The 27,295-nt window shown below is 56.4% G+C and overlaps 1 protein-coding gene across 3 annotated transcripts; it reads right to left on the bottom strand.

Moving 5' to 3' along the window:
- Positions 1 to 393: 393 nt before the first annotated feature.
- On the bottom strand, positions 394 to 27,295 carry GGA1 (golgi associated, gamma adaptin ear containing, ARF binding protein 1). Of its 3 annotated transcripts, none has more exons than XM_049884390.1 (17): positions 26,922 to 27,294; positions 23,118 to 23,202; positions 20,400 to 20,544; positions 19,380 to 19,478; positions 18,288 to 18,411; positions 17,766 to 17,866; positions 16,975 to 17,055; positions 11,815 to 11,955; positions 11,654 to 11,735; positions 10,596 to 10,703; positions 9,854 to 10,006; positions 6,341 to 6,405; positions 5,662 to 5,828; positions 4,936 to 5,129; positions 3,573 to 3,742; positions 3,253 to 3,363; positions 2,957 to 3,169 (listed from the first exon to the last, which is right to left on the bottom strand). In XM_049884390.1, exons 1-17 carry the CDS (start codon positions 26,962 to 26,964, stop codon positions 3,059 to 3,061), a joined length of 1,980 nt encoding a protein of 659 aa, XP_049740347.1. In that variant the 5' UTR covers positions 26,965 to 27,294; the 3' UTR covers positions 2,957 to 3,058. The 3 variants fall into 3 exon arrangements, with proteins under 3 accessions (XP_049740344.1, XP_049740347.1, XP_049740346.1); XM_049884389.1 differs by having other exon boundaries at positions 20,469 to 20,544; positions 26,922 to 27,291; XM_049884387.1 differs by having other exon boundaries at positions 394 to 3,363; positions 20,469 to 20,544; positions 26,922 to 27,295.

The following is a 27,295-nucleotide window of genomic DNA, read 5'->3' as shown; positions in this document are numbered from 1 at the left end:
GCCACAGTCTGGCCCCAGCCCTGCCTCAGCCCCTAATGTGTGGCCTCAAGCACTTTAAGTCTCTGAGCCTCAGTTTCCCGTTTTCACATGACAGTTGTAAGGATCGGGGGAGAGGCTGCACAGAGCAAGTATGCCAGGCTGGGCTGACTTTCCTCATTATCTGCCTGCCATGCCTGGTCTGCAGAGATGGGGTGGGGCAGCAGAAGACCAGGAGGGGCCAGCTCCGCAGGCAAGCAGCGGCCTCTCCACATCTCTTGGCTGCTCTGAACAGATGACCAGCTTGTCGAGGTTGCAAAAAATCAAAATTAACTGCTGCCTCAGGCTGTCTGAGTAGAAGTGGAAGTGTGGTTTCCAGCTCTGGGAAGTCCCACTGCTCTTGGGGTGGCGCAGGCCACTCTTCAAAAGACAGAGCAAACGCCTCCCCCCCCACCCTGGGCACCCTGTGCCAGCCTGAGAATGCCAGAGGCCCTGGACTATGTGCCACACCGTGCCTGTCTGAACGGACACACTGCACTTGGGACTGGCACTTCTAGGCGGTGGAGGCCCAGGGCCCCTTCTCGGGATGAGCTCCTGTGGCACCTGGTGGCCACTCCCTCCTGGCACTCAGCACTCATGCTGAGCTCTTGGCTCGCGTCCTGCAGGCTTTGAGCTGAGGACAGGGCTTTGCCTGGCACAGGGGCTGCTCCTGCACTTGCAGCACAGACAGACATCTGGGTGGATGGACTAGGAACAAGGGAAGGTGGATGGTCTGCAAGATTAAAGGAGCCCTTTGCCCCTGTAACGTTCTCCATCCCCCCAAAACCGACAGGCTGGGGAGACCCTTGTGCTCATGGACTCCTCAGAAGGCCTCAGAGGGGCCTTAAAGATCACGGGGTCCCACCTACACAATGAACCTAAAGACCAGAGAGGGAAGCACTCTGCTCAAAGTCACACAGCAAGCCAGTGACTGAGCCACAACTAGACCCCAGACTCCCAAGTCGGTGTCACGCAGGGCTCCCACTACCCTGCAGCCCTTCCATGACTGGCCAGGTGTCTTAGGCCCCAGATGGGCATCCTGGGAGCCCAGGTGGACGTTACAGGGAATACGGTTTTATTACAAAGAAAAACTTCCAGTTAGAGACGCACAGGGAATGTGTTGCCTTCCGCACACATCATAGGCAGGAGTTCCGCCTGGGGAGCAGGGCAGACATGAGGCCCCGTGGCTTGGAGGGGAGGGCTGTTTCCAAGGCTCAAGCCACACTAGGTATCTGTCAGCAGGTGCCAGCGGGTGGGAGCAGCACCGCTCAGAGGCCTTGCTCCCCCTCTAGTGTCCGAGCAGGACGGCGACTAGCCGCTCACCCTCCATTGCCAGTGTGGGTCTGCCCAGAGAAGGTGCCTTTGTGTGGATGAATGGAGGCAAGCACAGCCTGAGTCTGGGGCGCTGGGCCCTAGGCCATCATGTCCAGCATGTCCCAGCAGTATCTACAGAGAGGGACTCGGAGGCCAAGTTCAGATTGGGAAACACTAGATGAGACAAAGTGAAATTTGTTTCTTAAATGCAGAACTTGCCAGGGCCCTTAATGCGCTCCTCTACAAGGGAGGAGAAACCATGCGCAGCCCTCCCCAAACTCGACGGGAACGCCTGCCCAAAGCGCAGCGGGCAGGTGGCAGGCCACGGAACATGGCCAGTCCCCCCGGGCTACCTCCCTGCTTGCTCCCCAATTGGTTGGCTCTCTCAGCTGCCCCGGGGCCTGGACCCCAGCTGCCCTATTAGGGCAGACCCCGATAGGCAGGGCTGGGGGTGCTGCAGCTGACATTGGCAAGAGGCCCCACTCAGGTCCCGGCGCCTCCTGAAACAAGCTGCAATCCGCTCTCTGCTTTCTGGGAGCAGCCTCTGGGAAATGGAGAAGCTGAGGTGTAGGCCCCCGGGCGTGGATGCAGCTTCAAAGTTATATTTTGAGGGCTGAGCTCAGCAGGAGGAAGTTGCCAGTGGCAGGGGCCTTCCCTAGGCGACTGCAGCAGATGGGGCTCCTGGCAGGCTGCTCACTTCCAGCTGGGAGCGCTGGGGCCCACCACAGCCTGTCTGTCTGGTGACTCAGCACCAGCCACAGGCCCCCAGCAGGGCCTCTTCCGGTGTGGGGTGAGGGACCGGGGCCCGATCCCCAAAGATGGAGGCTGAGAGGTGTGCAGGGTTGCCTGGGGACCCCTGACCCTTCCTGTCTCCTTGTCTCAGAAGGGCTACAAGAGTAACTGTCCAGGAAAAGGATGTTTTATTTTCATAAATACTCCTGCTCTCACGCACACATGACCCCACTCTGACCACGGACAGATGGACAGAGACAGGAGATGCCTGTGGGAGGCCCCAGCAGAGGCCAGCGGACGAAGGAGACATGGTGGACTCCAGTGCACAGCCCCTGGCCTGCCGTCACATACTCCACAGCCCCTGAGGAGGCTGACAGCAGGGACTGAGTGGGTGAAGGGAGCCCCCAGGAGGAGTGGGGGACACGTGGGGCCCTCCAACTCAGTCTTCACCACCCCTGAGACCGTGACCACAGGGCCTACTCAGAAACAAAAGAGCATCAAACCAAACACCAGGGAAGTGCAAACAGCTAGGGGCGCAAGTGCCACCCCACATTCACCGGGTTCCTGCAGGGGAGGCCTGAGCTGGTCCCTGGATCCAGCATGTCCCCCCAGCTATGGCTGGGCCTTCCCATAAGGCATAAGAGACAGGTGGGGAAGGCCCCACCCAGGCTGGGCTCCTGGCCGTCCCTGACAGCCTCGCTTCTTTCCCAGGACCCCAAGTCCTTCCAGGGCCGTGCAGCCCCTCCCTGCTCCAGGCTCCCACTGTGTGGAGGCCCAGCAGTGCAAACCCAGGCCCAGCCTCCTGCTGGGTTTGGCTCACAGCAGGGGAAGGGCAGGGGGGAGGGAGAAGAGTCACTTGGGGGCCACTGGGGTGAGGGGAGAAGCACCAGGCCCTGGGGTATATGGCCATGGGGACAAAGGGTGTCCCAGGCTACCACAGCCTCCACCAGGCTTCGATGGCCAGGCCCTCTGCCCCCTCCTCTCCCCAGCCTCTGTCCTAGAGGCTTCCCCAGGACTCAGGTGGGGGAAACTGGTCCACGTCCCCCATCTCATTGTAGGTCTGGTCACCCATGGTGAAGATGAGCTTGTAGCGGAGGCGGACCTTCTCCTGGAGCAGAGGGGAGGAGGAGTCAGAGCAGGCCAGGAGGCCAGCCCACCCACAGAGCCCGGCCTGTCACAGCTGGGCCTCACCTTCTGAGGATTGGCGAGGAGCAGAACCTGGGTGATAGCTGTGGGGTGGACGATGGGGTTAAATGCTGGCAGCTCCGTGCCTGAGGGTGGCTGCAGCTTGACTTTCATGACCTGTGGGCAGTGGCAGGACAGGCACAACTAGCCCTGGCTTCCCTCCTCAGACCCACGGGGGCCAGGCTGGGGCCTGGGGGTCTGTCTGGGGCTCCCCTTGACCCCGCACTGCCCCCTGCTCCTGCCCCAGGCCAGGTGGCACCCCACCAAGCCCCAAGTCACCCTGCCTTCAGAGGGAAGCATGCCTGTCCTGCCCCTGCCCGTGTCACCTTGGGGACAGCTGACTGAAAAACGATGTTGCGGATGGGCAGGGGGGCGGTGCTCAGCATGGACACCACCACCACCAGGACATCGGGGCGCCCCGGCAGCGGGTCTCGGGCGAAGTGGAAGAGGACGCGGAAGCCATGCTGGTCATACACAGTCACAGGCAAGATGCTGCCTGGCAGGGAGAAAGTGGGGCGGTAGGCGGCTGGGGCGCTCAGCTCTCCCCATTGGCCCACAGCAGGCACATGTTGCTCTGCTGGGGACAGATGAACAAACCCTCTAGTTTATGTCCTGGCCTCAGCTCTGGGCAGTGCATCAAGGTGCAGACTGGCCTGGCCTCAGCCTATGCATCGGGGTGCAGGCTTGGCCTGGCCTTGGCCCTGGGCAGTACAGGCAGGGTGCAGGCTGGCCTGGCCTCAGCTCTGGGCAGTACAGGCAGGGTACAGACTGACCTGGCCTCGGCCCTGGGGAGTGCATCAGGGTGCAGGCTGGCCTGGCCCCGGCCCTGGGCAGTACAGGCAGGGTGCAGGCTGGCCTGGCCTCGGCCCTGGGCAGTACAGGCAGGGTGCAGGCTGGCCTGGCCTCGGCCCTGGGTAGTACAGGCAGGGTGCAGACTGACCTGGCCTTGGCCCTGGGCAGTGCATCAAGGTGCACACTGGCGCCCGGAGGGCAGGGGAACTGCTAGAGTATGATGGTTGAGACAGGACTTTGCTGGTCCCGCCACAGCCCAGGGCTCCCCCAGCGCTGTGCAGCTGCTTCCTGGCATGGTGGAGTGCAGGTGAGAGTTTGGGTCACACACTCACTGGGTGACCCTGGTATGGTCACTCAGCTTCCCTGCACTCAGTTTACCTTACTGGTAAAATGGGGACACTGTTCCCCACCTCCTGGAGATATGGAGAGTGTGATGCCCTCAGTGCAGTAAGCTCGTGGGGGCTGACAACACTGGGGACAGGCCAGTCTTCGTCTCAGAGCCTGGTGCCTGGGAGGCCCCTGGCCCACTCTTGCTCCTGGGCAGGAAGAGCTCCAGTTGTGGGTCTGGACCTTTATTCTGGTTTGGTTTCATGATCTTGGGGGAACCCCAAACCTCTCTATGTCCTGGTTCTTGCCTTCCTGGGGAGAGAAGGGCTCCAGGAGCCATCCCACAAGAAGTCACTTGCTTGTGTAACCCCTGGAGTATACAGAGCAGTTTTGCCAGCACTCTGGGGCAGATAGGGAAACTGAGTCCTGGTAAAGGGAAGGGTCTTCTCCAGAGCTCCCTACTAAATCAGCCAGTCGGGGGCTGGGAGGAGAGTTCTGCTCCCCACCTCCTTCCCCAGACACAGCTCCTGATAGATGAGGTGGGTGGTCCCCAGCCCGCCAGGTACTCACTGGGTTTGATGGACTCCAGGGGCACAGTGATGTTGGCCAGCGAGAGCTCGGTTGGTGTGGGCTGCTGTGGAGGCCCAGGGGGCTCTGGGGACAGAGTGTGGAGGAGGCTGGTGGCACTGGGGCTGGACGAGCTGCGGCTGCTCTTGTTCTGTAGGTCCCGGAGCGTGAGCCGGGGGGCTGGCTGCTGCTTCTCCCTTATTGGGGACGATGCATTAGGAGGGGATTCTTTGGTACCCCTGAGGTCAGATGCACAGGAAAGACTGGGCCTCTGGCTCGGTCCCTGACTGCTGGCTCAGACCACCCTTCTCCCTGGCCTTGGGGCTCTTCTCCTCTGGAGCGGGGAGCCCTTCTCCTCCCTCTCTCAAAGCTGACCTTTACTCTGCCCTCCACCTGGCCGCTCAGACTGTGTCCTCATTGTCGTTAGCTCTTGGGGCCTTCAGTCTTTCTCTGGGGGGCTGGGGATGACTGGGGGAGGCTATGTGAGCAGAGGGTAGACCCCCTCTCTCATGAACTCCATGCTCTATGGGGCGGGCACTATGCCTCCCTGTCACTGCTGTGTCCCTAGAGCCAAGCGCAGTGCTGGACACATGGTAGGTGCAGCAGCACACGCTCCCCGTGTGCACAAGCCAGCAGCGGGCTCTCCTGCAGGGCCTGGGTGGGGTCTGGGCAAGGGAGAGCTCAGGAGGGGGCAGGGAAGCCCCCTGGCTGGGCTGGGCGTGTCCTCACCACCGCACTTGCTGGGACTCCGGGGGCAGTGACTGCTGCAGAAGGATCTTCCCCAGGAGGTCCAGGTCATCCAGACCACTGCTGGCTGGCAGGGGAGTCTGCGTCGGGAGCCGGCTATCCGCGCCGGGGGCCTGGGCCAGGGCTGGAGGCTCAGCGCCGTCAGATGACTGTTGGGCATACAAGGGATGTGGGTGGGCAGGGCTGTGCCGAGAAGGTGTCAGTGTCACCTGGACCTGCCTGGAGACCCCTTCCCCTGTGCAGGTGACCTGTAGGGAAGCAGCACTAGGGATGCAGACAACATACTGTTCCCGCCCATGATGCAGGGACCTGGGATGACACCATGCCTGCGGGACCCAGGACCCTTCTCTCTTCATGGCCAGCAGGGGACTGAGCTTGGCCTGTGGCTCGACTCCAGAGACTGTCACACTCCAGGGACCCCAAAGTCAACCTCAACAGTATGGGAACTGGAAACCCTCATCTCTGCCCCAGAGGCTGGGCTGCGGCTCCAAGGCAGGCCCAGAGGTAGTGAGGGGCTGGGCTGGGGAGATGCAGCTGGAGGTGAGGGGAGGACAGCCTGCCTTTGCCCCATGGCCCTCCTGCACAGAGCCTGTCATTGTTCCCTTCAGGCTGCTTGTCCCAGGACAGGGACAGGTCAGGCTGCTTCCCAGCACCCTCCTACCTGGAAGCTGTTCCATCCGGCACCATCCAAGCCTGGGCCTGAAGCGGGTGTGGGGTCGCCTAGGCCTGAGGGGAAAGCAGACAGAGATGAGGAGGCTGGACTCGCTGCGGGGGGTGTGCGCTGGCTGGGGCTTCACACATCTCTCCTCCTCTCCCCCCTTCCAAGAGCTCAGTTCAGAGGGGAAAAGCCCACGCTTCCACAGGGAACCTGCAGCAGAGCAGGAACAGAAACCGAAGACCCCGCCAGCCCAGTCCGGGGCCCCCATGCTTCCCCTTCTCCTCTCACAGGCCATTTGGCACTGGCTCAATACAGAAGCGGGGACTCTCGTCCTGCTTGTGTTCACCAGCTGGCAACTGAGAGCCGGCGCGGGGTGCTGGGGATCCAGGAGGGCAGGGGTCAGCACTCTGCACCCGCCCTCTGAGTCAGGTGCGCACTGCCATGTGGGGAACAGGGCCCTGGGCCCAGGCCTGCCCTGGAGTCTAAGTGACCACAGGCAAGGCAGCGCACCGGCTGAGCCTCGGTGGTCCCATCTGTACCAGGACAGGGCTGGACTGGGCCATCAGCCCTGACATGTGCCAAGGAGGGACAGCCTGAGAGAGTGGCGCAACGGAGAGCGTGAGGTGGGTCTTTGGACATGGCTCTAAATAAAAGGTTTGTTAAGCAGCCTACTGTTAGAAGGCAGTATGGGACCAGTCAGCCCCCTCCGCCCTGAAACACCTCCAGCCGAGCTCACCTCAGCTTTGTCCTAAGCAAAACCAGTTCTCCTGTTTCTAGCAAATCGGGAGTAAGTGAGGTTCAAGCTGAGATGCCAACTGAGAGGCAGGGGCTACAGGGAGCAGGGGCTGTTGTGTCTCCTCCTCTAGGCTCATCTCTTTAAGATCAGGGACAAGAAGATCTAACTGACACCATGTATTACACCCTCCTGCTGTGTCAGGGTCTTTAGACTCGGGTCTCACTTAACTCCCAAACCACCTTCAAAGGTAGGGGTCGGGGAGTATCTAGAGTGGGCAAGTGTCTAGAGACCGAAGTTTATCAGTGGTCCTGGGGGCAGGTGCGAGGAAGAGGGAGAGGAGGAAACCAAGGCTTAGGGGACACTGAGCTTCTGTTAAAGGTGACGGGGAAGTCTGGGAACGGATAATGGTGATGGCTGAACAACATGGTGAATGTAATGAATGTGAAAACTGTTAAAATGGAAAATGTTTTGTTACAAATGTGTTTACCACAAAAAAGTCAAATAAGATGAAATAAATCTATTGTCACGAAAGGTATGAACGTCAATTTCCCTAATAAAGACAAAAAGCATCAGAATTAAAAAAAAAAAAAAGGTGTGGGGTGCGCTTGTCCCCTTTCGGAACGAGGAAATGGATGCTCAGAGAGGTTAAGTCACCTGAGCAGGGTCACACAGCTGGAAAGTGGCAGAGTCCGGACTTGACTAGAGCATGGCAGAATTGCTAGAGCTTGAACACAGCTCCGCCACTTAGCTGTGTGACCTTGGACTGGTGACGTAACCTCTCTGTGCCTCCGTCCCCTCATATAACACAGAGACAATGGCAGTACCTAGAGCAGAGGCTTGTTGTAATTAACAAATTGGATAAAGTGCCTCAACAGTGTCTGCAACACTCTCTGACAGACAGGAAACACAGGCCGAGGAGGGAAGAATGCGCCTGGGTCACACAGCCGGGAAGTGGTGGAGCTGGGATCCAATCCCAGGCCAGCATGGTGTGGGTGCTCCCACACCTTCCACTAGTTCCTTCACCCCACAGGCCAAGGCTGGGAAAGCGTGACCAATCCCGTGCAGCTGGTGAAGACCATGAGGTCTGGTTTCCTCCTACCCTTCCTGTCCCAGAGAACGGTTTAGGAGGAGCCTTTTGTGGTCCTGAGGCTTCCTCTACCCCCACCGCTGGGCTGGGTGCTACCCTGGCACTTCTGGTTCTTGTTCCTATACTCTCTTGGCCTTCGAAAAGCAGGAAGCTGGAGGCTCAGGGCTCTGCTGAAGCAACCTGGGGGCAGGAAGTGCAAAGCACACCTCGCTTCTCATGTGGAGAAGGCTTTGCCCCAACCACCCTGGGTCAGCCAAGCCGTTACCTCCCTATCAACCAGCTGCCCAGTCAGGGAGCTGCCCCTAGGCCTGGCTCTGCTGGGGACGATGAGCCTTCTCGCCACTGGACCATCCTTTATCCGGGGTAAGGGTGTATGCCCCAAGTCACCCCCTGGCACTGAATGAAGAGGAGGCAGGCGGGCAGGACTTGTGGGTGGGGCCCTGGACACCCTGTGGTCAGACCCTCCATCGTAGGGCATCCGCTTTCCCCTCACCGCTCCCCACCGAGCCCTCCTCGGCCTTTTCTTGCTTAGAAACAATGAAACAATGAGTCAGAACAACAGAACAGCTCAGAGTGTGGCTTTGGAGTTAGAGGCCTACTTCCAACCTTTATGCTCTCTCCCCTTTAATTAGTTTAGCCTCTCTAAGCCTTGATTTCCCCATCTATACAAGGGCGATATTAACAGCACTGACCTCGAGTGGTTGGGAGGATTAAGAACCACACAACAGAGCGCAGTAACTGGCACTGTGTCTAGCTCAGGCCCAGGGGAAGAACCCTAAACCAAACTGGTTGCCATCGTATCGATTCTGACTCAGGTAACCCTGTGTGTTGGAGTAGAACTGCTCCACAGGGTTTTCAAGACTGTGACCTTTCAGAAGCAAATAGTCAGGTCTTTCTTCCGAGGCACCTCTGGGTGGGTCTGAATAGCCAACCTTCTGGTTAGTAGTTGAGCACTTAACTGTTTGTGCCACCCAGGGACTCCCAAGCCCAGGAAGCATGCCTTCAACCCTGGGTGGACTCTGCCTGGGATCCTAGCGTACCCGTGGCTTCTTCAGCTCTTTGGATTTGTTTGTTCCTTCAGAAGTGGTTCAGAGGAATGCAGCCTGACTCTTGGTTTCCACGTTACAGTTTTCAAGCATATTCTTCAAGATCCCTTGGATGGCCCTAACACCTCTGCTTTCTTCCTAATTTCAGTGGATGTTATGAGGAGGATGGGGGGAGGTGCTTCTGCCCTCGAGGAAGCTGAAGTCTAAGCTCTGCCTGGCCACCCGGGACCCCCGTGCGTCTTCCCCAGGATGAGCCTGGCCTCCTGTTGGACTCTGAAGCCCCAAGCCCTGCCCTGGAGTCACAGCAGGCCGGGGGTTTGGCTCTGGCCCCAGGGAGCTGGGGGCAAGCATTGCCCGGCTCCCCTGGACCTCTGGATGCTTCTGGGCACAGAGCTCTCCTGCTCTTCCTCTTGGTGGGTGCGGAAACTGCTGAACTTTTGCCTGGGCAGCCCCAACTCTGGGCTCTAGCCTGCTGCAGGGAAACCCCTCTGTTCTCACTCAGGCTGCCAGAGCTGGGTATGGCTGCCTCATCACAGCCAGGTTCCCGTGCACTGACAGGGCATAAGGCTGGTGGCAGGGCTCTACAAGCTGCAAGGGGTGCCGCGGGGAGCATACCCCACCTGGCCCCAGGCCTGCCCCTTCCTCACCCAGAGACATGAGCTCGTCGTCAAGCAGGGAAATTGAGGCGCTGGGCTGCTCAGGGCTGGCCTGGTTACTGGGGCAGGTGGGCATGGCTGGGTAGGTGGTGCCAGCAGGAGGCAGATCCAGGCCTGAGAGGTCCAATAGGGCCGAGGTGCTCCCTAAGGTGGAAGAGGAGAATCAGGCAAGTCCTGGGCATACCCCACCCTTCCCAGGTTGCCTCCTGCTTTCCCTTCTCGGCCACACCAGCCCTAACCCTGGCCTTGCCCCAGAATCTGCTCACCAGGCCCTTTCTTTAGTATACGGTGTTCCTTCTATCCACAATGTATTTCCTTCTCTTAACTCTTCTTGGCAAGTTGCTCCCCATCCTTCAGGACCCTGCTCACACTCTCTTGCTTCTGTGTAGACCCCCACCCCTTCTCCTAAACAGGGCCGATTCTGCCGTCCTCTGTGGGTCCCAGGGCTTTCGTTCAGCCTGATGAGAGCCTAGCCTGTGATGTTTATATGTCAACAGCCCCCGCCCCAGCCTTCTGATAATTGAAGGAACCCTTGGAGGCTCCTCTAGCCCCACACAACAGGTGCCCGATTTGTCAAGTGAAAGAAAGGCCTTCCTTCTTCGCCAGTCCTCCGAAACCCAGACTCTCTCCCCTCACAGCTGCAGGCTTGGCACAGACGTCCCCCAGCTCCCTCCGCGGGCCTTCCCCATCTTAAGGGGCTAGTGTCACCCTGCAGTCATGACCACCTCCTCACCAGGGATGGGGCCAGCAGCAGTGTCACCATTGACCTCCTCGCCCCGCACCAGCTGCTTGTACAGGTTGATCACCTGCGTGAGGTTGTCGTTGGCCTGCAGGATCTCCGCTGGAACAAGCAGGAGAGAGGTGAGGCTGAGGGGATGTGTGGGTCCCTAGGGCGGGGGAGTCAAGCATCCCACACCCAAGCGAGCTTGTGTGAGGGAGGGCAAGGTGCCTCCTATCTCACCCACTTACTCGGGCCCCCAGCGTCTGGCCCTGTTACCTCCTGCCCTCCCACCCTCTCTTCAGCCAAGGTAATGTATCTGGTTTATTATCTCATTAGACTAGAAGTTCCATGAGGTCAGGGCTTTGTCTGTTTTGCTCACTGCCGTATCCCCAAGACCTAGAACACTGCCAGTCACCAACCAGCCCTGTGTCACTATTAGCCTCCTCAGGTGCCAGGGCTCAGAGGGGCTGCTCAGGGCAAGAGCCTCTTGGGCAGGGACCAGATACTGGCACCTGGGGGCTGCTGAGTGGCTCCTGCCGGACAAGGGGATGAAAGGTGCCCAGATCGCTGCTCAAAGGGGTCCTGGCTGACACGGTGGCAGAGCAGAAAGTGAACCTAGACATGGCCCTGGTAGAAACCACTGGGCTCAGCCTGGAGCTGCTCGGGCCTGTGGGATTTGCTCTCAGGTTCCTCACTCCTCCTTACCAGAGAGGCTGGGTCTGGAGGCAGACAGCCCTGGTCCACCCTGCCTGTCCCTGCGCTGCTCTGTCATCTGGGTCACTTCCTTCCCTGAGCCCAGCCCTAAGTGGGGACAGAGCTCCCTCCATGCAGGGTGGCGTGGCCAGTAAGGAGATCCTGTGAAGGGGCAGGGTGGTCCCTCAACCATGGCAGCCCCTTGCTTTTTGCTTCCTTCCTCTCATTGGAGACACAAAGGGTGAGCACTGGTGAAGGGGGCCCCCTGGTGGTGGCTCCTTCCAACTGCAGATACCTGGGCTTTGGGGAGAAGGAGTTCAGAGGTGGTGTGGACTCTGGGCCTGGGGACCTGACCCCAACGCCTGCCCTGGGCTCACCTAAGGCCTCGTCATTGTCCTCTGTGTCACTGGCCAGTCGGAAGAGTGTGGGCCGCATCCGCTCGCAGCGCTGGTATAGTTCCTAGGGGCAGAGGATAGGCGGCGGGTCAGGGCCAACAAGGCCGGCGTGGTGGGCGGGGAGGGGGGGCAGGCAGGCACACCTTCATGAGGTCCTCGCTACTGCCTGATGCTGAGCCACCCTGGCTGTGGCTCATCACCATCTCTGTCAGCAGCTTCACGTTGTTGTTCACTTCCTCGATGGCGTTCACCCGCTTTGAGATCTTCTCCATCCGCTTCTGGTCCTGTAGGAGGGACGGCAAAGAGGCCTTAAGCCAGCACGGCCCACAGCGCTCTGGAGACAGTATGCTGGGGTCCGGGCAGAGGGCTGGCTGCGAGTCAGGTGAGACTCGGAGAGCGGTCATCACATCTAGCACAGGGTGCTCGGGCCCAAGAAGCCCTCTGGCAACCCTGTGGGCGTGGCCTCTTTTCCGCCAACGACCCCTGTACCCCAACGTCCAGGCCAGGTGGTTCTGAAGGTCCAGGGCCTAGACCTGTGCTGACAAACGACTCCTGCCCTCTTGGTGGTTGTCGCTCGAGAAGGTTCCCATATTTGAGTGTGAAAAAGGACCTGGGTGATCACCAAGTACAACCCCCTAGTGTCCATCAACACCAGTAAAGCTGGGAAGCTCAGGGCCCTGAAAGGCCGCTGCAGGCTATAGGCCGTGACCGGCTTTCCTCCACCCCCTTTGTGTACTGTGCCCGTTCCTCCCTTGCTGAATAAAAGGTGAGTTCGTGCCGTGCCGATCTGACAGAAGCACTCTCCCTGACGGGCCACCCCTGACTTGCTCTCGGCCATCAGGGCAGCTCTCAGCCCTCAGAAGACAACCCAGAACTCATTCCCTCCCGGTGGGAGGCGTAAAACATCCTCAGCTATCTGTGCTGCCAACCCCTCTCCAGTCAGTCTGCTGAGGGGATACCCCAGGGGGCGCCTGGATGTGGTTGGTCATCCAGGAAGCATCTCATCCCTCCAACCGGCCCACCAGCTGCATGTGCCTCTGAGCAAGAGGAGCAGGCAGAGTCTGTCTGGCCCACATAGTGTTTCCAGAAATCGGAAGTAGCTGCCATCATTCATGAACTGGGAGAGTTTATGCAAAAACCCAGATTTCCAGGTCATCTTCAAAGACAAAAAACCCTGATGATCTGGCCCTGCTGGAGCTGGGTGGGTGCTTCAGATACGCAAACCCAGAGCCCACCCTCCCTGCCCTGGGATGTTTGGTTTGTGGTCCTGGCTATACAGCTGCACCCGCCTCAGTTTATTTCCCAGTTGTTAACCCCAAGCCTTGGAACCTCAAGTCTGAATGTTTTATCTTTTCTCATCTGTGCTGTTGTCTCTGACCTGCTTTTAAATCTGCAAACCTTTCTGATGACCTTATCAATTAAAATGTTTCAGCATGTGCCCACAACTTACGTATACTTACTTATCCTTACAAATTAAACATACACTACTCTGTCTCACTGTGTGTGTGTTTGTGTATGTGGGTGTGTATGCACTTCAAGATCCATCCAGAAGTCAGTGCTGTCAGCGACAGCATAATATCCACACGCCTAAAGCCCAGCTAATACGACTATTACTCAAATTTACGCACCAACCACTAAGGCTAAAGATGAAAAAATTGAAGATTTTTATCAACTTCTGCAGCCTGAAATTGATCAAACATGCAATCAAGATGCATTGATAATTACTGGTGACTGGAATGCAAAAGTTGGAAACAAGAAGGCTCAGTAGTTGGACTATATGACCTTGGTGGTACAAATGCTCCTGGACATGGCATGACAGAATTTTGCAAGACCAACGACTTCTTCATTGCAAATAACTTTTTTCAATAACATAAACGACGACTATACACATGGACCTTGCCAGATGGAATACACAGGAATCAAGCCAACGACATCTGTGGAAAGAGATGATGGAGAAGTTCAGTATCGTCAGTCAGAACAAGGCCAAGGAATGACTGGGGAACACACCATCAACCGCTCATGTGCAAGTTCAAGCTGAAGCTGAAGAAAATGAGAGCAAGTCCACAAGAGCCAAAATATGACCTTGTGTATATCTTACCTGAATTTAGAGACCATCTCAAGAATAGATGTGACTGAAGACCAGACGAGTTGTAGGATGACACCGAGGACATTATATATGAACAAAACAAGGAGTATTAAAAAAGACAGGACATGAAGAAAAAAACAAAACGGATGTCAGACTCGGAAACTTGCTGTTGTACACAGAGTACCTAAAGTGAATGGAAGAAACGATGAAGTAGGAGAGCTCAACAGAAAATTTCAAAGGGCAGCGTGAAAAGCCTAAGTATTATAATGAAATGTGCAAAGAGCTGGAGTTAGAAAACCAAAAGGGGAGAACACGCCTGGCATATCTCAAGCTAAAATAACTGAAGAAAAAATTCAAGCCTTGAGTTGCAATGTTGAAGGATTCAACAGGGAAAATGATGATGCAGGAAGCATCAAAAGGAGATGGGAAGAATACACGGAGTCACGGTGCTGAAAAGAACTGGTCGTCATTCAACCAGTGCAGGAGGTAGCATATGATCAAGTAGTGAAGGAAGAAGTCCAAGTGGCACTGAATGCATTGGTAAAAAGCAAGGCTCCAGGAATGGATGGAATACCAACCGAGATGATTCAACCAACGGGTACAGCGCTGGAGGTGCTCACTCGTCTATGCCAAGAAATTTGGAAGACAGACACATAGCCACCTGACTGGAAGAAATTCTTACTTGTGCTCATTCCAAAGAAGGTGATCCAACGGACTGTGGAAATTATCACACAATATCATTGATACCACAGGCAAATAAAATTTTGCTGAAGATCATTCAAAAGCAGTTGCAGCAGTACATCGACAGGAACTGCCAGAAATTCAAGCCGGATTCAGAAGAGGATGTGGAATGAGGGATATCATTGCTGATGTCAGGTAGATCTTGGCAGAAAGCAGAGAATACCAGAGAGATGTTTACCTGTGTTTCACTGATACGCAAAAGCATTCGACTGTATGGATCATAACAAATTATGGATAACATCGCAAAGAACGGGAATTCCAGAACACTTAATTGTGCTCATGAGGAACCTGTACGCAGAGGAAGGGGCAGTCATCTGAACAGAGCAAGGGGATATTGATTGGTTTAAAGTCAGGAAAGGTGTGGGGCAGGGCTGTATCCTTTCACCATGCTTATTCAGTCTGTATACTGAACAAGTAATCCAAAAAGCTGGACTATACGAGGAGGAACGGGGCATCAGGATTGGAGGAAGACTCATCAACAGCCTGCATCATGCAGATGACACAACCTTGCTTGCCGAAAATGAAGAGGACTTGAGGCACTTACTGATGAAGATCAGACTACAGCCTTCAGTATGGATTACACCTCAACATAAAAAAAACAAAAATTCTCACAACTGGGCCAATAAGCAACATCATGATAAACAGAGAAAACACTGAAGTTGTCAAGGATTTCATTTTACTCGGATCCACAATCAAGAGCCATGGAAACAGCAGTCGGGAAATCAAACAACATCCTGCATTGGGCAAATCTGCTACAAAAGACCTCTTTAAAGCATTAAAAAGCGAAGATGTCACTTTGAGGACTAATGTGTGCCTGACCCAATCCATGATGTTTTTAATTGCCTCACGTATATTCGAAAGCTGGACAATGAATAAGGAAAACTGAAGAAGAACTGACGCCTTTGAATTGTGGTGTTGGCAAAGAATATTGAATATACCACGGACTGCCAGAAGAACGAACAAATCTGTCTTGAAGAAGTACAGCCAGAATGCTCCTTAGAAGTGAGGATGGCAAGACTTTGTCTCACAAACTTTGGGCATGTTATCAAGAGGGATCGATCCCTGCAGAAGGACATCATGCTTGATAAAGTAGAGGATCAGTGAAAAAGAGGAAGACGCTGGATGAGACAGACTGACACAGTAGCTGCAAGAACGGGCTCAAGCATAGCAATGATTACGAAGATGACACAGGGCCGGGCAGTGTTTGGTTCTGTAGTATACAGGGTCTCTACAAGTCGGAACTGACTCGACGGCACCCACGTTTATATGTAGTGTATGTTTAGGAACACACACACACACACAAAACTCAAAGGCCACTGCCATTGAGTTTACTCCAACCCATATCGACCCTATAGGACAGAAGAGAACTGCCCCATAGGGTTTCCAAGGTTGTAAATCTTTACGGAAGCAGACTGCCACATCTTTCTCCCACGGAGTGGCTTGGGTTTTGAACTGCCAACCTTTTGCTTAACAGCCAACCACTTAACCATTGCGCCACCAGGTCTACACACACACACCCCCAAAAAACAAAACTAAACCCAGTTATCCTCGAGTCAATGCTGACTCACGGCAACCCCATGTGTGTCAGAGTTGAGCTATGCTCCAGAGGGTTTTCAATGGCTGTGGTCTTTCAGCAGTGTACGGGCAGGCCTTTTTCTGAGGCACCTATGGGTAGATCTAAACCTCCACATTTTGGTTAGCAGCTAAGAGTGTTAACCGTCTGCACCACCCAGGGACTCCACGTTATATATACCAAAAACTCAAACCAAACCCAATGCCATGGAGTCAGTTCCAACTCGTAGTGACCCTACAGGACAGAGAAGAACTGTCCAATAGGGTTTCTAAAGAGCAGTTGGTGGATTCAAATAGCTGACTATTTGGATAGCAGCCGAGCTCTTAAATACTGCGTCACCAGGGCTCCACATTAAATACGATAAGGCCTAACTTATTATTATTTTTTTTATTCCTAGCTGTCTGAGATACAAGACAGAGCTCATGGTAATCTGGCCAAGCACGCCATGGTCTGCATTCTGGAGACCAAGCCCACAAAGGCCGGCTGGCATCAGGATGGGGCAGAGCAGTCCTGGGAGAGTGGTGGCTCTGAGGCCAGGGGGAAAGTGGGCGAGAGGAAGCCACGCTCTGGGGGAGGTGGGGGTTCCCCAGCCCAGCAGCCCTCCCCATCAGGAGGCTCCCTTCAGGGCTGTTGGGCAGGATGCTGGGGCAGTTTTTACAGAAGAGGCAGTCTGCCCCCCAGAAGCCATCAGGGCAGGGGCTGAGGGTGCTGGGACGTTTTCCCCTCCGCACAGTATCCCTGGCCTTGCTAGGTAGGGTCCCTCAGAGTCAGTTAGCTCCTCTTCTGTGATGGCCATTAACTGGGTCACTGTAGGGTTCCTCACACACACACACCCCCAACCTTGGTGGCCCTGCTCAGAGTCCCCATCCCGCCGCCTCCCTGTGCTATGGACTCAGCCATCACCTCCTGCACCATCTCCTTGATAAGCTTGTTGGCCGCTCGGAGGTCCTCAGGGTGTGAGCTCTTCAGCAGGCGGGCCAGCATCTGCAGAGAGAGAGCGGGTGGAACTGTGAGGGCAGTGTTGGGGCGAGGGCTCGGCCTGGGCTCAGGAGACGGGGGCACATTTGGCTCCCCATTTCCTGGCTGAGGGACCACAGTCAGTTACTTAAGTTCTCTGTGCAATGGTGAGAATTTTCTGACACCTGATGGGTGACCATAATGACAAGAGGACACTGCATATCAAGTGCTCCCACAGTGCCTGAGGAAATCAGCCCTCAACAGGCTGGCTCAGGACATTACTGTTGCTAGAGAGCTTTCTGGAAGGATGTACAGGAAACTTAACAGCAGTTCCCCTCTGGGGCTGGGACCAGTGAGACAGGAGCTTTTACTTTTTATCTTCTCTCCTTCTGTGCTGTTTAATGGCTTACCCATAAGCACGTGCTTCTTGAACAAAAAACTAATAAAATTATTGTTGAAAAGGTCAGACAAAGACATGAAGATCTGTAACCTCCTGGTCAACCTACAAAAAGCCTCGAACCGCCCCAGGGACACCCTCCTGCATGTCTGTGGGACAGTACGGGAAGGACCCGGCACGGCACTGGGCACATGGCAAGTGCCGAATGCGCAGCAAGTCCCCCACCACTGCGGCCCTGCTCAGCGCACGCCCCCGCTTGGAGGGCCGAGGTCAGGGCGGCCAGGGGCTGGGTCACAACCCCGGGGGGCCTGGCGGCCCCCTCGTCTCTTTGGGGTCTCACCTTGGATTTCTCCTCATCTTCAAAGATCACATTCTTGGGCCGTGGAGGAGGAAGGGGGAAGGTGGCATCTTCTGGAAGCTTGGGGTCGGACTTCACGATCCCTGGAATAGACAGGTGGTGGGAAGGCTGGCAATAGGGCCCAGGCCCGGAGCAGGGGTGGGGGGATGGGGGCAGGCAGGAGTAAGGTGGAAGGTGGAAGGTGATGTCAGACTCTCTGCAGCACGCTGGCTTTTGACCTTGGTGGGCCAGGGCCTGCTACCACCCTACCAGGTCAAACTGCTGTGTGGGAGAGGGTTTGGGCACCCGCCACTCTGAGGGGAAGCATGACCCAAATCCACCTTGCCTCCACCCAAGCTAGTCTCAGGCAGAGCCAGGTAAAGGCCCCGCTGGCAGTATGGTCTCCTGGAGAAGAAGGGCAGGCCCATGACCTTGTTGGCCCAGGAGCCCCTAGAGCTCTGGAGCCCCAGCTCAGGGAAGAGGTGAGGAAGGCACAGGTCACCGTCCCACCTGTGGGTGTCTTACCCTGTTTCTTCAGCATCTGATAGGCCTCTGCAATCTTCACCTCCTCGGGCAGGCCTACTGTCCAGCTGTAGAGGAGCTCCAAGACCTTGCTCTTCACCTTCTCTGACGTCCGAGAGCCCAAGTACTTCAGGGTGGAAGGGGAGGGGAGGCCTGTGACGCTGCCTACCCCCACTTACTTCAGCCCCAACCCCAGCCAAGCCTGGCTGCCTCCCAGGCTCCCTCGGAAGCCCTCTGGCCTACAGCTCCTCACGTTCCTACCCAACTAGCCTGGAGAAGGCCAAGTTCATTCACTTCCCAGCTCTGCCACTTACTAGCTGTGTGGGCCCCGTGTCTCAGCTTCCCTATTTGTTAAATGGGAAGGATAAGAGCAGCAGCACAGTGAGGATGCAGTGTGCTGACACAGGGCAGCTCACAGCCAGCTTATGAAAGGAGTAACTGTGACCTCGGAAGGAGTCTGAGACTTCAGGGCTGACCAGGGAAGTGGCAGGCATGGAACTACTCAGCCCTGCGCCCCACTTACATGTTGTCCCAGCAACAAGCTGGGCTTAAGGAACCAGCTCTCTCCAGAGTTCCCTCCTGAGAGAATGGGGGGCCGGTGGTCATATAGCTGCCCTGGTTAAGGGCAGGAAAAAGGAAGAAGGGGATGGGCCTTACAGGAGGTCTCCTTGGGCTAAAGGCCAGAGCCAGGGGTATGGTTGATCTGCTCCAGCAGTCAGGTCTGGGGCCTCAGCAGCCAAGGACACGAGGAGGCTCTCCTGCGTGGGAGAGCAGGGAGACCCTCTCCAGAGACCCAGGTGGGCGTGGCAGGCCCGCCTGGGGTGGTGCTCTCGCTAACAGAGCTGCCCAGGCTGGGGTCACTGTGGACAGCTGTTTGCATTTCCTGTAACCATCTCCCTGAGAGGCTCTGCAGCTGCCCTCCACCGGCCAGCCTGGAAGCCTCCTCCAAAGACCCATGTCCCCAACTCAGCTGTGTGAAGGGAACCAGGAGGGGTGATCCGTGTTGTGCTCAGTCAGATTCTAAGGGGGCTGAGGTGGTAGAGGGCCCAGGATGGCGGGCAGAGCAGGTCGGAGGCTCGACCTGGGTGCACCCACCTTGGGAGACACGACCTTGATGAGCTCGTTGAGGAAGCGGAACTTGCCCACCTCGTCGTGAAACCTCTTGCCGCAGCTCTTCATGCATGTTTCCAGCACCTGGGGCAGGGCAGGCATCAGGGGGCCTTGGGGGGCAGAGGAGGCAGCCCCCTCCCACACGGGCCAGGGCCCAGAGCCCGGGGATGGAAGGACCCGTGAGGATGAGAGGATTTTGAGGTCGACAGAGGACCCTGGGGCTGGTCACCTCCCCGGGGAAACAGGGTCATGGTGATCTGTGGTGCCTGGCAATGCCCAGCCTGCAGCACTGCGGCGGCCTCTCCACGGCTTGGACCACATCTGAATTCCGCTTTTACGCTATGTTCTTAATTTTTTTTTTACTTTTAAAGAAAACTTAAACAGGCACCATCCACCTTGGCTTCATCCTAAGGCACAGCTGTGAGATCACAGGATTGACGTGCATTTGGGGGAAAAAAACTAACACGTTCAAATGAACATGGAGTTATTAAAAGAACTGTGGATCCAGCACCACTTAAAATCAGCTTGTGCACCCTCGTCAGCACGTGGCCCACGCCTGAGGCCCGCAGGCGCTGCCCCTTCTAGTCTTCTGCTATTGGCAACGCTCCAAAGCCTCGGGCCTGAGCCAGGCACCCACCCCGCCCCTGTGGGAAGGACAGTGCTGTCCTGTGTCTGAAGGACACTGATGGGCTGGACAGGCTCCTGTGAAGCACCTGGGGAGCTTGATAAACATGCAGATTCCTGGGCCACACAGGACACTGCGATTCAGGAAGTGCGGGGCCCCTTCGTGTAATGAGCCTCCTGGAGATCAGATGCACAGCTGGAGTGCAGACCGCTGGACCAGGTGACCTAGGGGGAATTCTCCCCAAGAGAGGCCCAACCGTGCAGGGTCTGGGGCGGGGCACAGCCTGCTTCTTGCCGTGGGCCCCTCAGGGCTAGCTGAGAACCCCAACTGGATACAGCTCCCTTAGGTTCTAATGAAGAGTCGGATGGGACCCCAACAACCTCAGTCTTGGCCTTCCCCTGGTGCCAGCCACATGGTCCAGGGCCCCGACAGCCCCTCTCCCTTCTCACCGTTAGGGCCTGGAGGGCCTCCCACTCCTGCGGGGACTGGATCTTGTGTGCCAGCAGCCGGGTGGCAAGTGGAGGCCTGGGTGGGAGGAACGACAGAGGCAGAATCGCCATGGAGCCATGGGGTGCACCACCCCGGCGGCGCCCAGCCACTCAAGGAGGGGCGCTAACCCCGGACTTTAACCCTCCAGGCTTTTGCAAGGCAGATGCAGCCCAGCTTCCTTGCCAGATCAGATGGGGGCTGGGAGCTTGACAAGGAGGGCGGCAGGGCAGGCCCAGGCAGGGAATGCCTCCGAAAGGCATGAGTTCAGTCCCTCAGACAACTTTACTAAGAACTATGACATGCCACACTGAGCAAATAATCCGAGTGGCTGGACTGTATGAAGAACGATGTGGCACCAGGATTGGAGGAAGACTCTAACAATGTGTATTATGCAGACGACACAACCTTGCTTGCTGAAAGTGAAGAGGACCTGAAGCACTTACTAATGAAGATCAGAGACTACAGCTTTCAGTATGGATTACACCTCAACACAAAGAAAACAAAAATCTTCACAACTGGACCAATAAGCCACATCATTGAAGTTGTCAAGGATTTCGTTTTACTTGTATCCACCATCAACGCCCATGGAAGCAGCAGTCAAGAAATCAAACGACATACTGCATGGAGCAAATCTGCTGCAAAAGACTTCTTTAAACTGTTAATAAGCAAAGATGTCACCCTGAAGACTAAGGTGCCCCTGACCCAAACCACGGTATTTTCAATCCCTTCATATGCATGCAAAAGCTGAACAATGAATAAAGAACACTGAAGAAAAACTAATGCCTTTGAATTATGGTGTCGGCAAAGAATGTGAATATACCATGAACTGCCAGAGGAATGAACCAATCTGTCTCGGAAGAAGTACTGCCAGAATGCTCCTTGGAAACGAGGCTGGTGAGACTTCACCTCATGTATTTTGGATGTGTTACCAGGAGGGACCAGTTCCTGGAGAAGGACAGCATGCTTGGTAAAGTAGACAGTCAGCGAAAAAGAGGAAGACCCCTTGACGAGACAGACTGACGCAGTGGCCACAGCAATGGGCGCAAGCAAAGCAATGATTGTGAGGCTGGCGAAGGACCGGGCAGTGTTCTGCTGTGTTGAACATAGGGTCATTATGAGTTGGAAGCAACTCGATGAAACCTAACAACAACAACATGACATGCCTCGACCTCGGCCAAAGGAGAGACAAGTACAGAGACAACCACAGTCTTCAAAGAGCCAGTCTGGGAGCAGAACGTGATAATGCGCCACAAGAGATGGACAGCTAGAGCTCCCTGGGAACTCCAGGTGGCAACGAACATACGTGGTGACATTGTCTACCAGATCACAAAAGGCCAGCCGCTGATGATATTAACAGCTGACACGTACTGGGCACTTACGATGTGCCAGGCGCCTCACAGGTATTTTCCCTCCGTAAGAGCCCTCTGAGGCAGGCAGCACGATCATCCCCACTTCCCACTGCAGAAACAAGGCTCAGAGGCTTCAGTGACTTGCCCAACGATACTCAGCTAATGTTGTTAGTTGCTGTCCAGTCTATTCCAACTTATGGCGACTCCATGTGTGTAGAGCACAACTGTACTCTATAGGGTTTTCAAGGCAGTGGCCTTTTGGAAGCAGAACACCAGGCCTGTCTTCCAAAGCACCTCTGGGTGGGTTTGAACCACCAACCTTTTGGTTAGTTGTCAAGTGCTTAACCATTTGTGCCATCCAGGCCGCCACTCAGCTAATAAAAAACCGAAACCAAACCCATGGCGATCGAGTTGATTTTGACTCCTGGCAACCCTGCGGGACAGAGCAGGACTGCACCCTAGGGCTTCCAGGGCTGTAATCGCTACACGAGCAGACTGCCACAGCTTTCTCCCTCAGGGCGGCTGGTGGGCTCCAACCTCCGACCTTTTGGTTAGCCGTCAGGTGCTTAAGCACTGCGCTGCCGGCTGGAATTCCAACCCAAGCAGTCTGCCTCCAGGGTGCAGACATCACGCTATACGGCTTCCCCACATGGAGCCGCTGGACTGTTGAGGGGGGGAATGGAGGCATTTCCGGCAGAGGAAGCAGTATGGGCAAGCGCGCGGAGCTGTGCTCCTGAACTTCAGCCAGAGTGGGGAGCCTGCTGAGAATGCGGACCCCCTAGTTCCCCTCTGGAAATGCTGGTCCAAGTCTGGGCACAGCCCAAGCAGGTGGACTTTGACAAGACCCCAGATGATTCTAACTCAGTTCTGTTTCTTCCTTAGCAAAAGGCCTGCTGGCTCCTCCCAGCTGGGGTTCTCCCTCTGGGGAGCTCTTGCCAACCAAGCCTGGCTGGGGGTCAGGCAGGCCTGAGTTTGATCACGCTCAGGAAGGACATTTCCTCTTTGTGGGATCTTGGGGCAGACTGCTGAGCCGCCAAGCCTCAGTTTCTTCATCTGTAAATGGGTCCAGAAAGGCCGACTTCAAAGGGTGGCACACACGTGGCGCTCAGGGCAATTCCCACTAAGATTATTAATTAGTGAACACGTTAAGAAGAGAAACTGGGTCTCCATCCACCCATGTCCCTGTGCCTGAGGCTGGGGCTGGTGCGGGCACAGCAATTTCTGCTGAAAATGAGAGCAAAAATGAGGGAGGCTGCCTACCCCTCGAAGTCCTCGTTGAGCTGCTCACAGAAGCCGTTGATGCTAGCCCAGTTCAGCTCCTTGTTCAGGGGGTTCGTGGCTCTGTCTGTAAGAGAAAGAGGGTCAGTGTGGTGGCGAAGGGATCCGTGCCCCCCCCACCCCCGCTCCCCACCCCATGGTCACTGCAGTGGTTTGGTCAGCAGGTGGTGTGACTGAGCCCGTGAAAGGCCTCCCCTAGAGTTCTTGTCTCAAAAGCCTGAGGTCTGAGCGCTGATGCTTCACTGAGGGCTGGACAGATGAGCTCAGGCCCACTGGCTTCCCTGTGCAGCTTCTCATCAAAGGCCCCCCTTTTAGAGTCTGTGTCCAGGAGTCCTTCCTCTACGCCTCATCGCCCAGCCTGCAGCTATACCGCTCATTATGCCCTGCCCCTCTGATGCTACTCCTGAAAATTGTCCCAGTTCTCACGAATTTATGCTCAGAAGAGAACCAGTGGGTAAACATAAGAAGCCATGGTCCTGCCCGCTAGGAGCAGAGAGGCCCAGAAGTGGGCCAAGGAAAGCCAGGATTTCAATACAGTGACAGCAGGAGACACAAAGGAGCTACAAAACCGAGAGAGGAGACTCAGCTCAGCCTAGTGGCCCAGGTGGCTGCCTGGAAGAGGTAATACTCAAGCAGAGGCTGGAAGTTAGCCAAGCTGGGCATGGCATGTCTTAACAGCTCAGGGGCTGTGTGAGGAGAGAAGACGCGGGGGTAAGTGAGCCCGGGGCAGAGCACCAAGGGCCTTGGCAAGCAATGTGAATTTTATTCTTGGGCTGGAAAGCCCTTCTCCCCTCGGAGAGGCTCAGATATCGCCTCCTCCATGTAGCCTTCCCTAAGCCTTGGGTTCGGCCTGGGTGGCACTATGGGGTCACCACTCTCTTCTGTTTCCCCAGACCTGAACTCTGCTGTGGGCCCCCCCCATCACACTGTATCCTGTCTCCCCAGGAAAGTGTGTGAATGGATAAGGGCTCAGCTGCTGGCCAGCAGGGGTGGTGTTCTAGGGGGGTCTGAATCCAGGAACGGGAAGTGGCCAGGAATGGGGAGACAGGCCTCCAGGAGAGAGAAAGTAAACAAGACCAGATAATCACCCACAGCCCCTACCACTGGCTAAACAACCACCAACCTCCCTGAACCTCCATTTCCCCAGTTATACAGTAGAGTGCAATATGTATTCTGGATGACCAAATCCTTTCCGCCTGGTAAAACTGTGGGGGTAGCCATGGCTGGGACTTCGCCACCTCTCCACAGTGTCACCCTCTCCCAGGCAGCTCTGCTCATGCCTGAGCATCAAACCAGAGGTTTTGCAGGGAGTACAGCCCAGGAGGTGGGACATAGCAGGGTTGTGGACAGGAGGCTGGGGACCCAGCAGGTGGCATCTCACCATTCATGGGCCCTAAGCTTCGGCAGTAAACTCTGGTAGCATAGTGTTTAAGAGCTATGGCTGCTAACTAAAAGGTCAGCAGTTCAAATCCACCAGGCACTCCTTGGAAGCCATATGGGGCAGTTCTACTCTGTCCCATAGAGTCGCTATGAGTCAGAATTGACTCGACAGCAACGGGTTTTTAGCAACGAGTTAAGCTTTGGCAGGGGGCTGGGGCCCTAGGATCCCAGAGCCAGGCAGCCATTCGCTGAACTCATGTTTATTTATTCAGTAATATTTTTGGGTGCCAAGGATAGAGCAGTTACCAAGACAAAACCCTTGCCCTCCTGGAACTCACAGCCCAGCAAGAAAAACACTGACTATTCAGATGAACAAATAAACACAGAATACTGTATACTGCTGCAAAGTCCTACAGCCGAGAAAAACAGAGCAAAGAGAAGGCTTACAAAGCGCTGAGGGGGGTGCTCTCTGGGAGGGACCTCAGAGGTACGCTGAGCAGAGGTCTGAGTGAAGCATTTTACTCTGAGTACAAATCTTTGTTCAGGAACCCTGCAGAACTCTCCAGTCCCTCCGAGAAATGATGCCCCTGCTGACTGCGTCGGGGATGCCAGGAATAAGCCCACCCTGGGTAAGGATGACCCTCTAATCAGCCTCCCAACACAGTGTCCCCAGAGGTGGGGACATCAGTCTGGAGGGAGAAAGAAGAAAATGGAGCTGGATCTTTCCCACTTGATACCCAGCTCAGGGACCCTAAAAGAGGAAGTCCCTTAAAGTGTCAAAGACATGTGAGTCCACATGAGGACGGAAAAGCTGCTAGAGAGGGCTCCGGGGTCAGGAGTGAGCACTGGCGTAGTGGACGTCAGCTCTCTCCCCGGCATCTGGCACAGAGGAAGGGCTTCTGGGTCCAAGGAGATCGGATACTTCCCTGGCTCCCGCTCTTCCCTCTACTGGTGGGGGTAGCTTCCCTGGCAGGCAGCAGGGAGAGCAGCCTGGGAGGGTGAAGGGCCCAGCCAGTCTCACAACAGGGTGTGACTCTACCCTGTCACTCCATGGTGATGACAAGGTCACCATTTACTCCATCAGAACCCACTCTTTGCCTCCAACCACCGAGAGGGGACAGTTTTCAGTCTCCATCTATCGTGGCCTAGCCCAGGCCAAATCCAGGTGTCCTGGATTGCTGCCTCCTTCTCTGATCAGGTTCTCAGAAAACCCGCCTTGCTGTTAAAACTGTGACTGTCTTGTAATCCCTGGTGCTCAAGTGCTGTAGGCTGTCAGAGCAGCCTGCCGACGCCCCTCCTCCACCAAGTTGCAGAGACTTGGACACTTGGGGCACTTCTGAACGTTCTCAATGGCCGCTGAGTGCCTCCTTCCTCCTCCCCCCTCCAATGGCTAGACTGGCTCTGGAAAGTCCCTGGAGACCTGTGGTTCTGGGGCCGACCTCGGGGTTCACCTCTGCTAATGACTGACTGGCTTAATAGGGGCTGGCCACGGTCCCAAACCACTATGTGCAGCTCCCGCCTGGATCCATGGGGCTGGGCTGAAGTTTGACCCCGGGGCTTCCCTGAAGCCCAAGACATGGGCCCAAAGGGAGGTACAAACTTGGGAACCAGCTGTCCGCACACCAGGGAGAAGTCAGGCAGCAGTTTTCAGGGACAGAGTTCAGGAATGGGGTTGAGGGACGTGAGGGTCATCAGCACTGGAGAACCGGGAGCTCAAGGGGAGGGTGTGGGGCTCTGAACCTGAGTAGTGTTAAGCTGTGTCTGAAGAGGAACAAGGATACGGGCGCAGGACCTTTGGAGGAGCTCAGCTTAACTGGGAAAGGAGTATCTGGGCGGTGCAGAGCCTCAGAGGCTAGACTGAGAGTAGTGATAGGCACCCCGGGATTGCTCCCGTAGTCTGAGCTGGGGGGATCTATCTGATGGGTCCTTCGCTCCTGGGTAGCTGCAGACGTGAAGAGCAGAAGGGAGGAAGCCACACCAGGCAGGGCCGGAAAGTGGCGAACTACGGGTCCGAGGTGCAGCCCCGGGGGCCGCTCACTCGTTCTCTCCCCGAGCCTAAGGGAAGACCTGGGGGCGCTCCTTGGCCGAGCGAGCTAAGCTTGAGAAGGGTGCTCCCTCCGTTCCGGAGATTCTGGGCGGCGCAAGCAGCTAACTGCTTCCCCGGGGGTCGCGGCCCCGGGATCAGATGGGGGTGGGCGGCGCCCGCTCCCACTCCGGGTCCACCCGGTCGGCAGGGGTCTTCCCCGTCCCCAGGGTCCAAGGAGTAGATTTGGGGAATTGCCCTTCCCGGGCCGGGGGCGGGGCGTGAGGAGGGGGCGCCCCGTACCCCGCCCCCGCCGAGAAGGGGCCCGCCTCGTGCCCCCGGTTCCGGTTCCGGTCCGGCCCGCGCCCCGCCCGGACACTCACTGATTCGCGCCTCCAGAGTCTCCGGCTCCATCTCGGGCTCCATCCTCCACGGGCCCCCCGCCTCGGCACCGCCCCCCGCCCCCCGCAACTCTCGCGGGACCTTCTCGTCACCGCCCTGCGTCGATTAAAGGGGCAACGTCCGCCGCGACGCGCGTGAGCGGCTCTTCTGATGGCTCGGCACCATAGAAAGGCGAATGAGCACGCCTAGAGCGTCACCTCGTCCACCCCCTCCCCTAAGTGATGTCCGGTCGCTGGGGGCCCCCGCCGTCTGCCTTCCCGTTCACGGCGCTCAGGCGGGAGAGGAAGCGGAGGAACGGGGGGCTGAAGACGGCACCATGGAAACCCCACGGGACGCTCTAACTCGTTTTGCGTCA

Source organism: Elephas maximus, chromosome 4 (genome assembly GCF_024166365.1).
Source record: "Elephas maximus indicus isolate mEleMax1 chromosome 4, mEleMax1 primary haplotype, whole genome shotgun sequence".
Taxonomy (NCBI): Eukaryota; Metazoa; Chordata; class Mammalia; order Proboscidea; family Elephantidae; genus Elephas; species Elephas maximus.
Note: the sequence above shows the minus strand (reverse complement) of the source record. Positions and strands in the feature narration are given on the sequence as shown.

Excerpts from the sequence above, each read along its gene's own strand:
- GGA1 (XM_049884387.1), bottom strand. The coding sequence starts at position 26,964 with ATGGAGCCCGAGATGGAGCCGGAGACTCTGGAGGCGCGAATCA. Across the intron at positions 20,545-23,117 it reads CTCAACGAGGACTTCGAGGG|GCCTCCACTTGCCACCCGGC; the intron begins GTAGGCAGCCTC and ends CCTCCCACCCAG. Across the intron at positions 11,736-11,814 it reads GTAGCGAGGACCTCATGAAG|GAACTATACCAGCGCTGCGA; the intron begins GTGTGCCTGCCT and ends CTCTGCCCCTAG.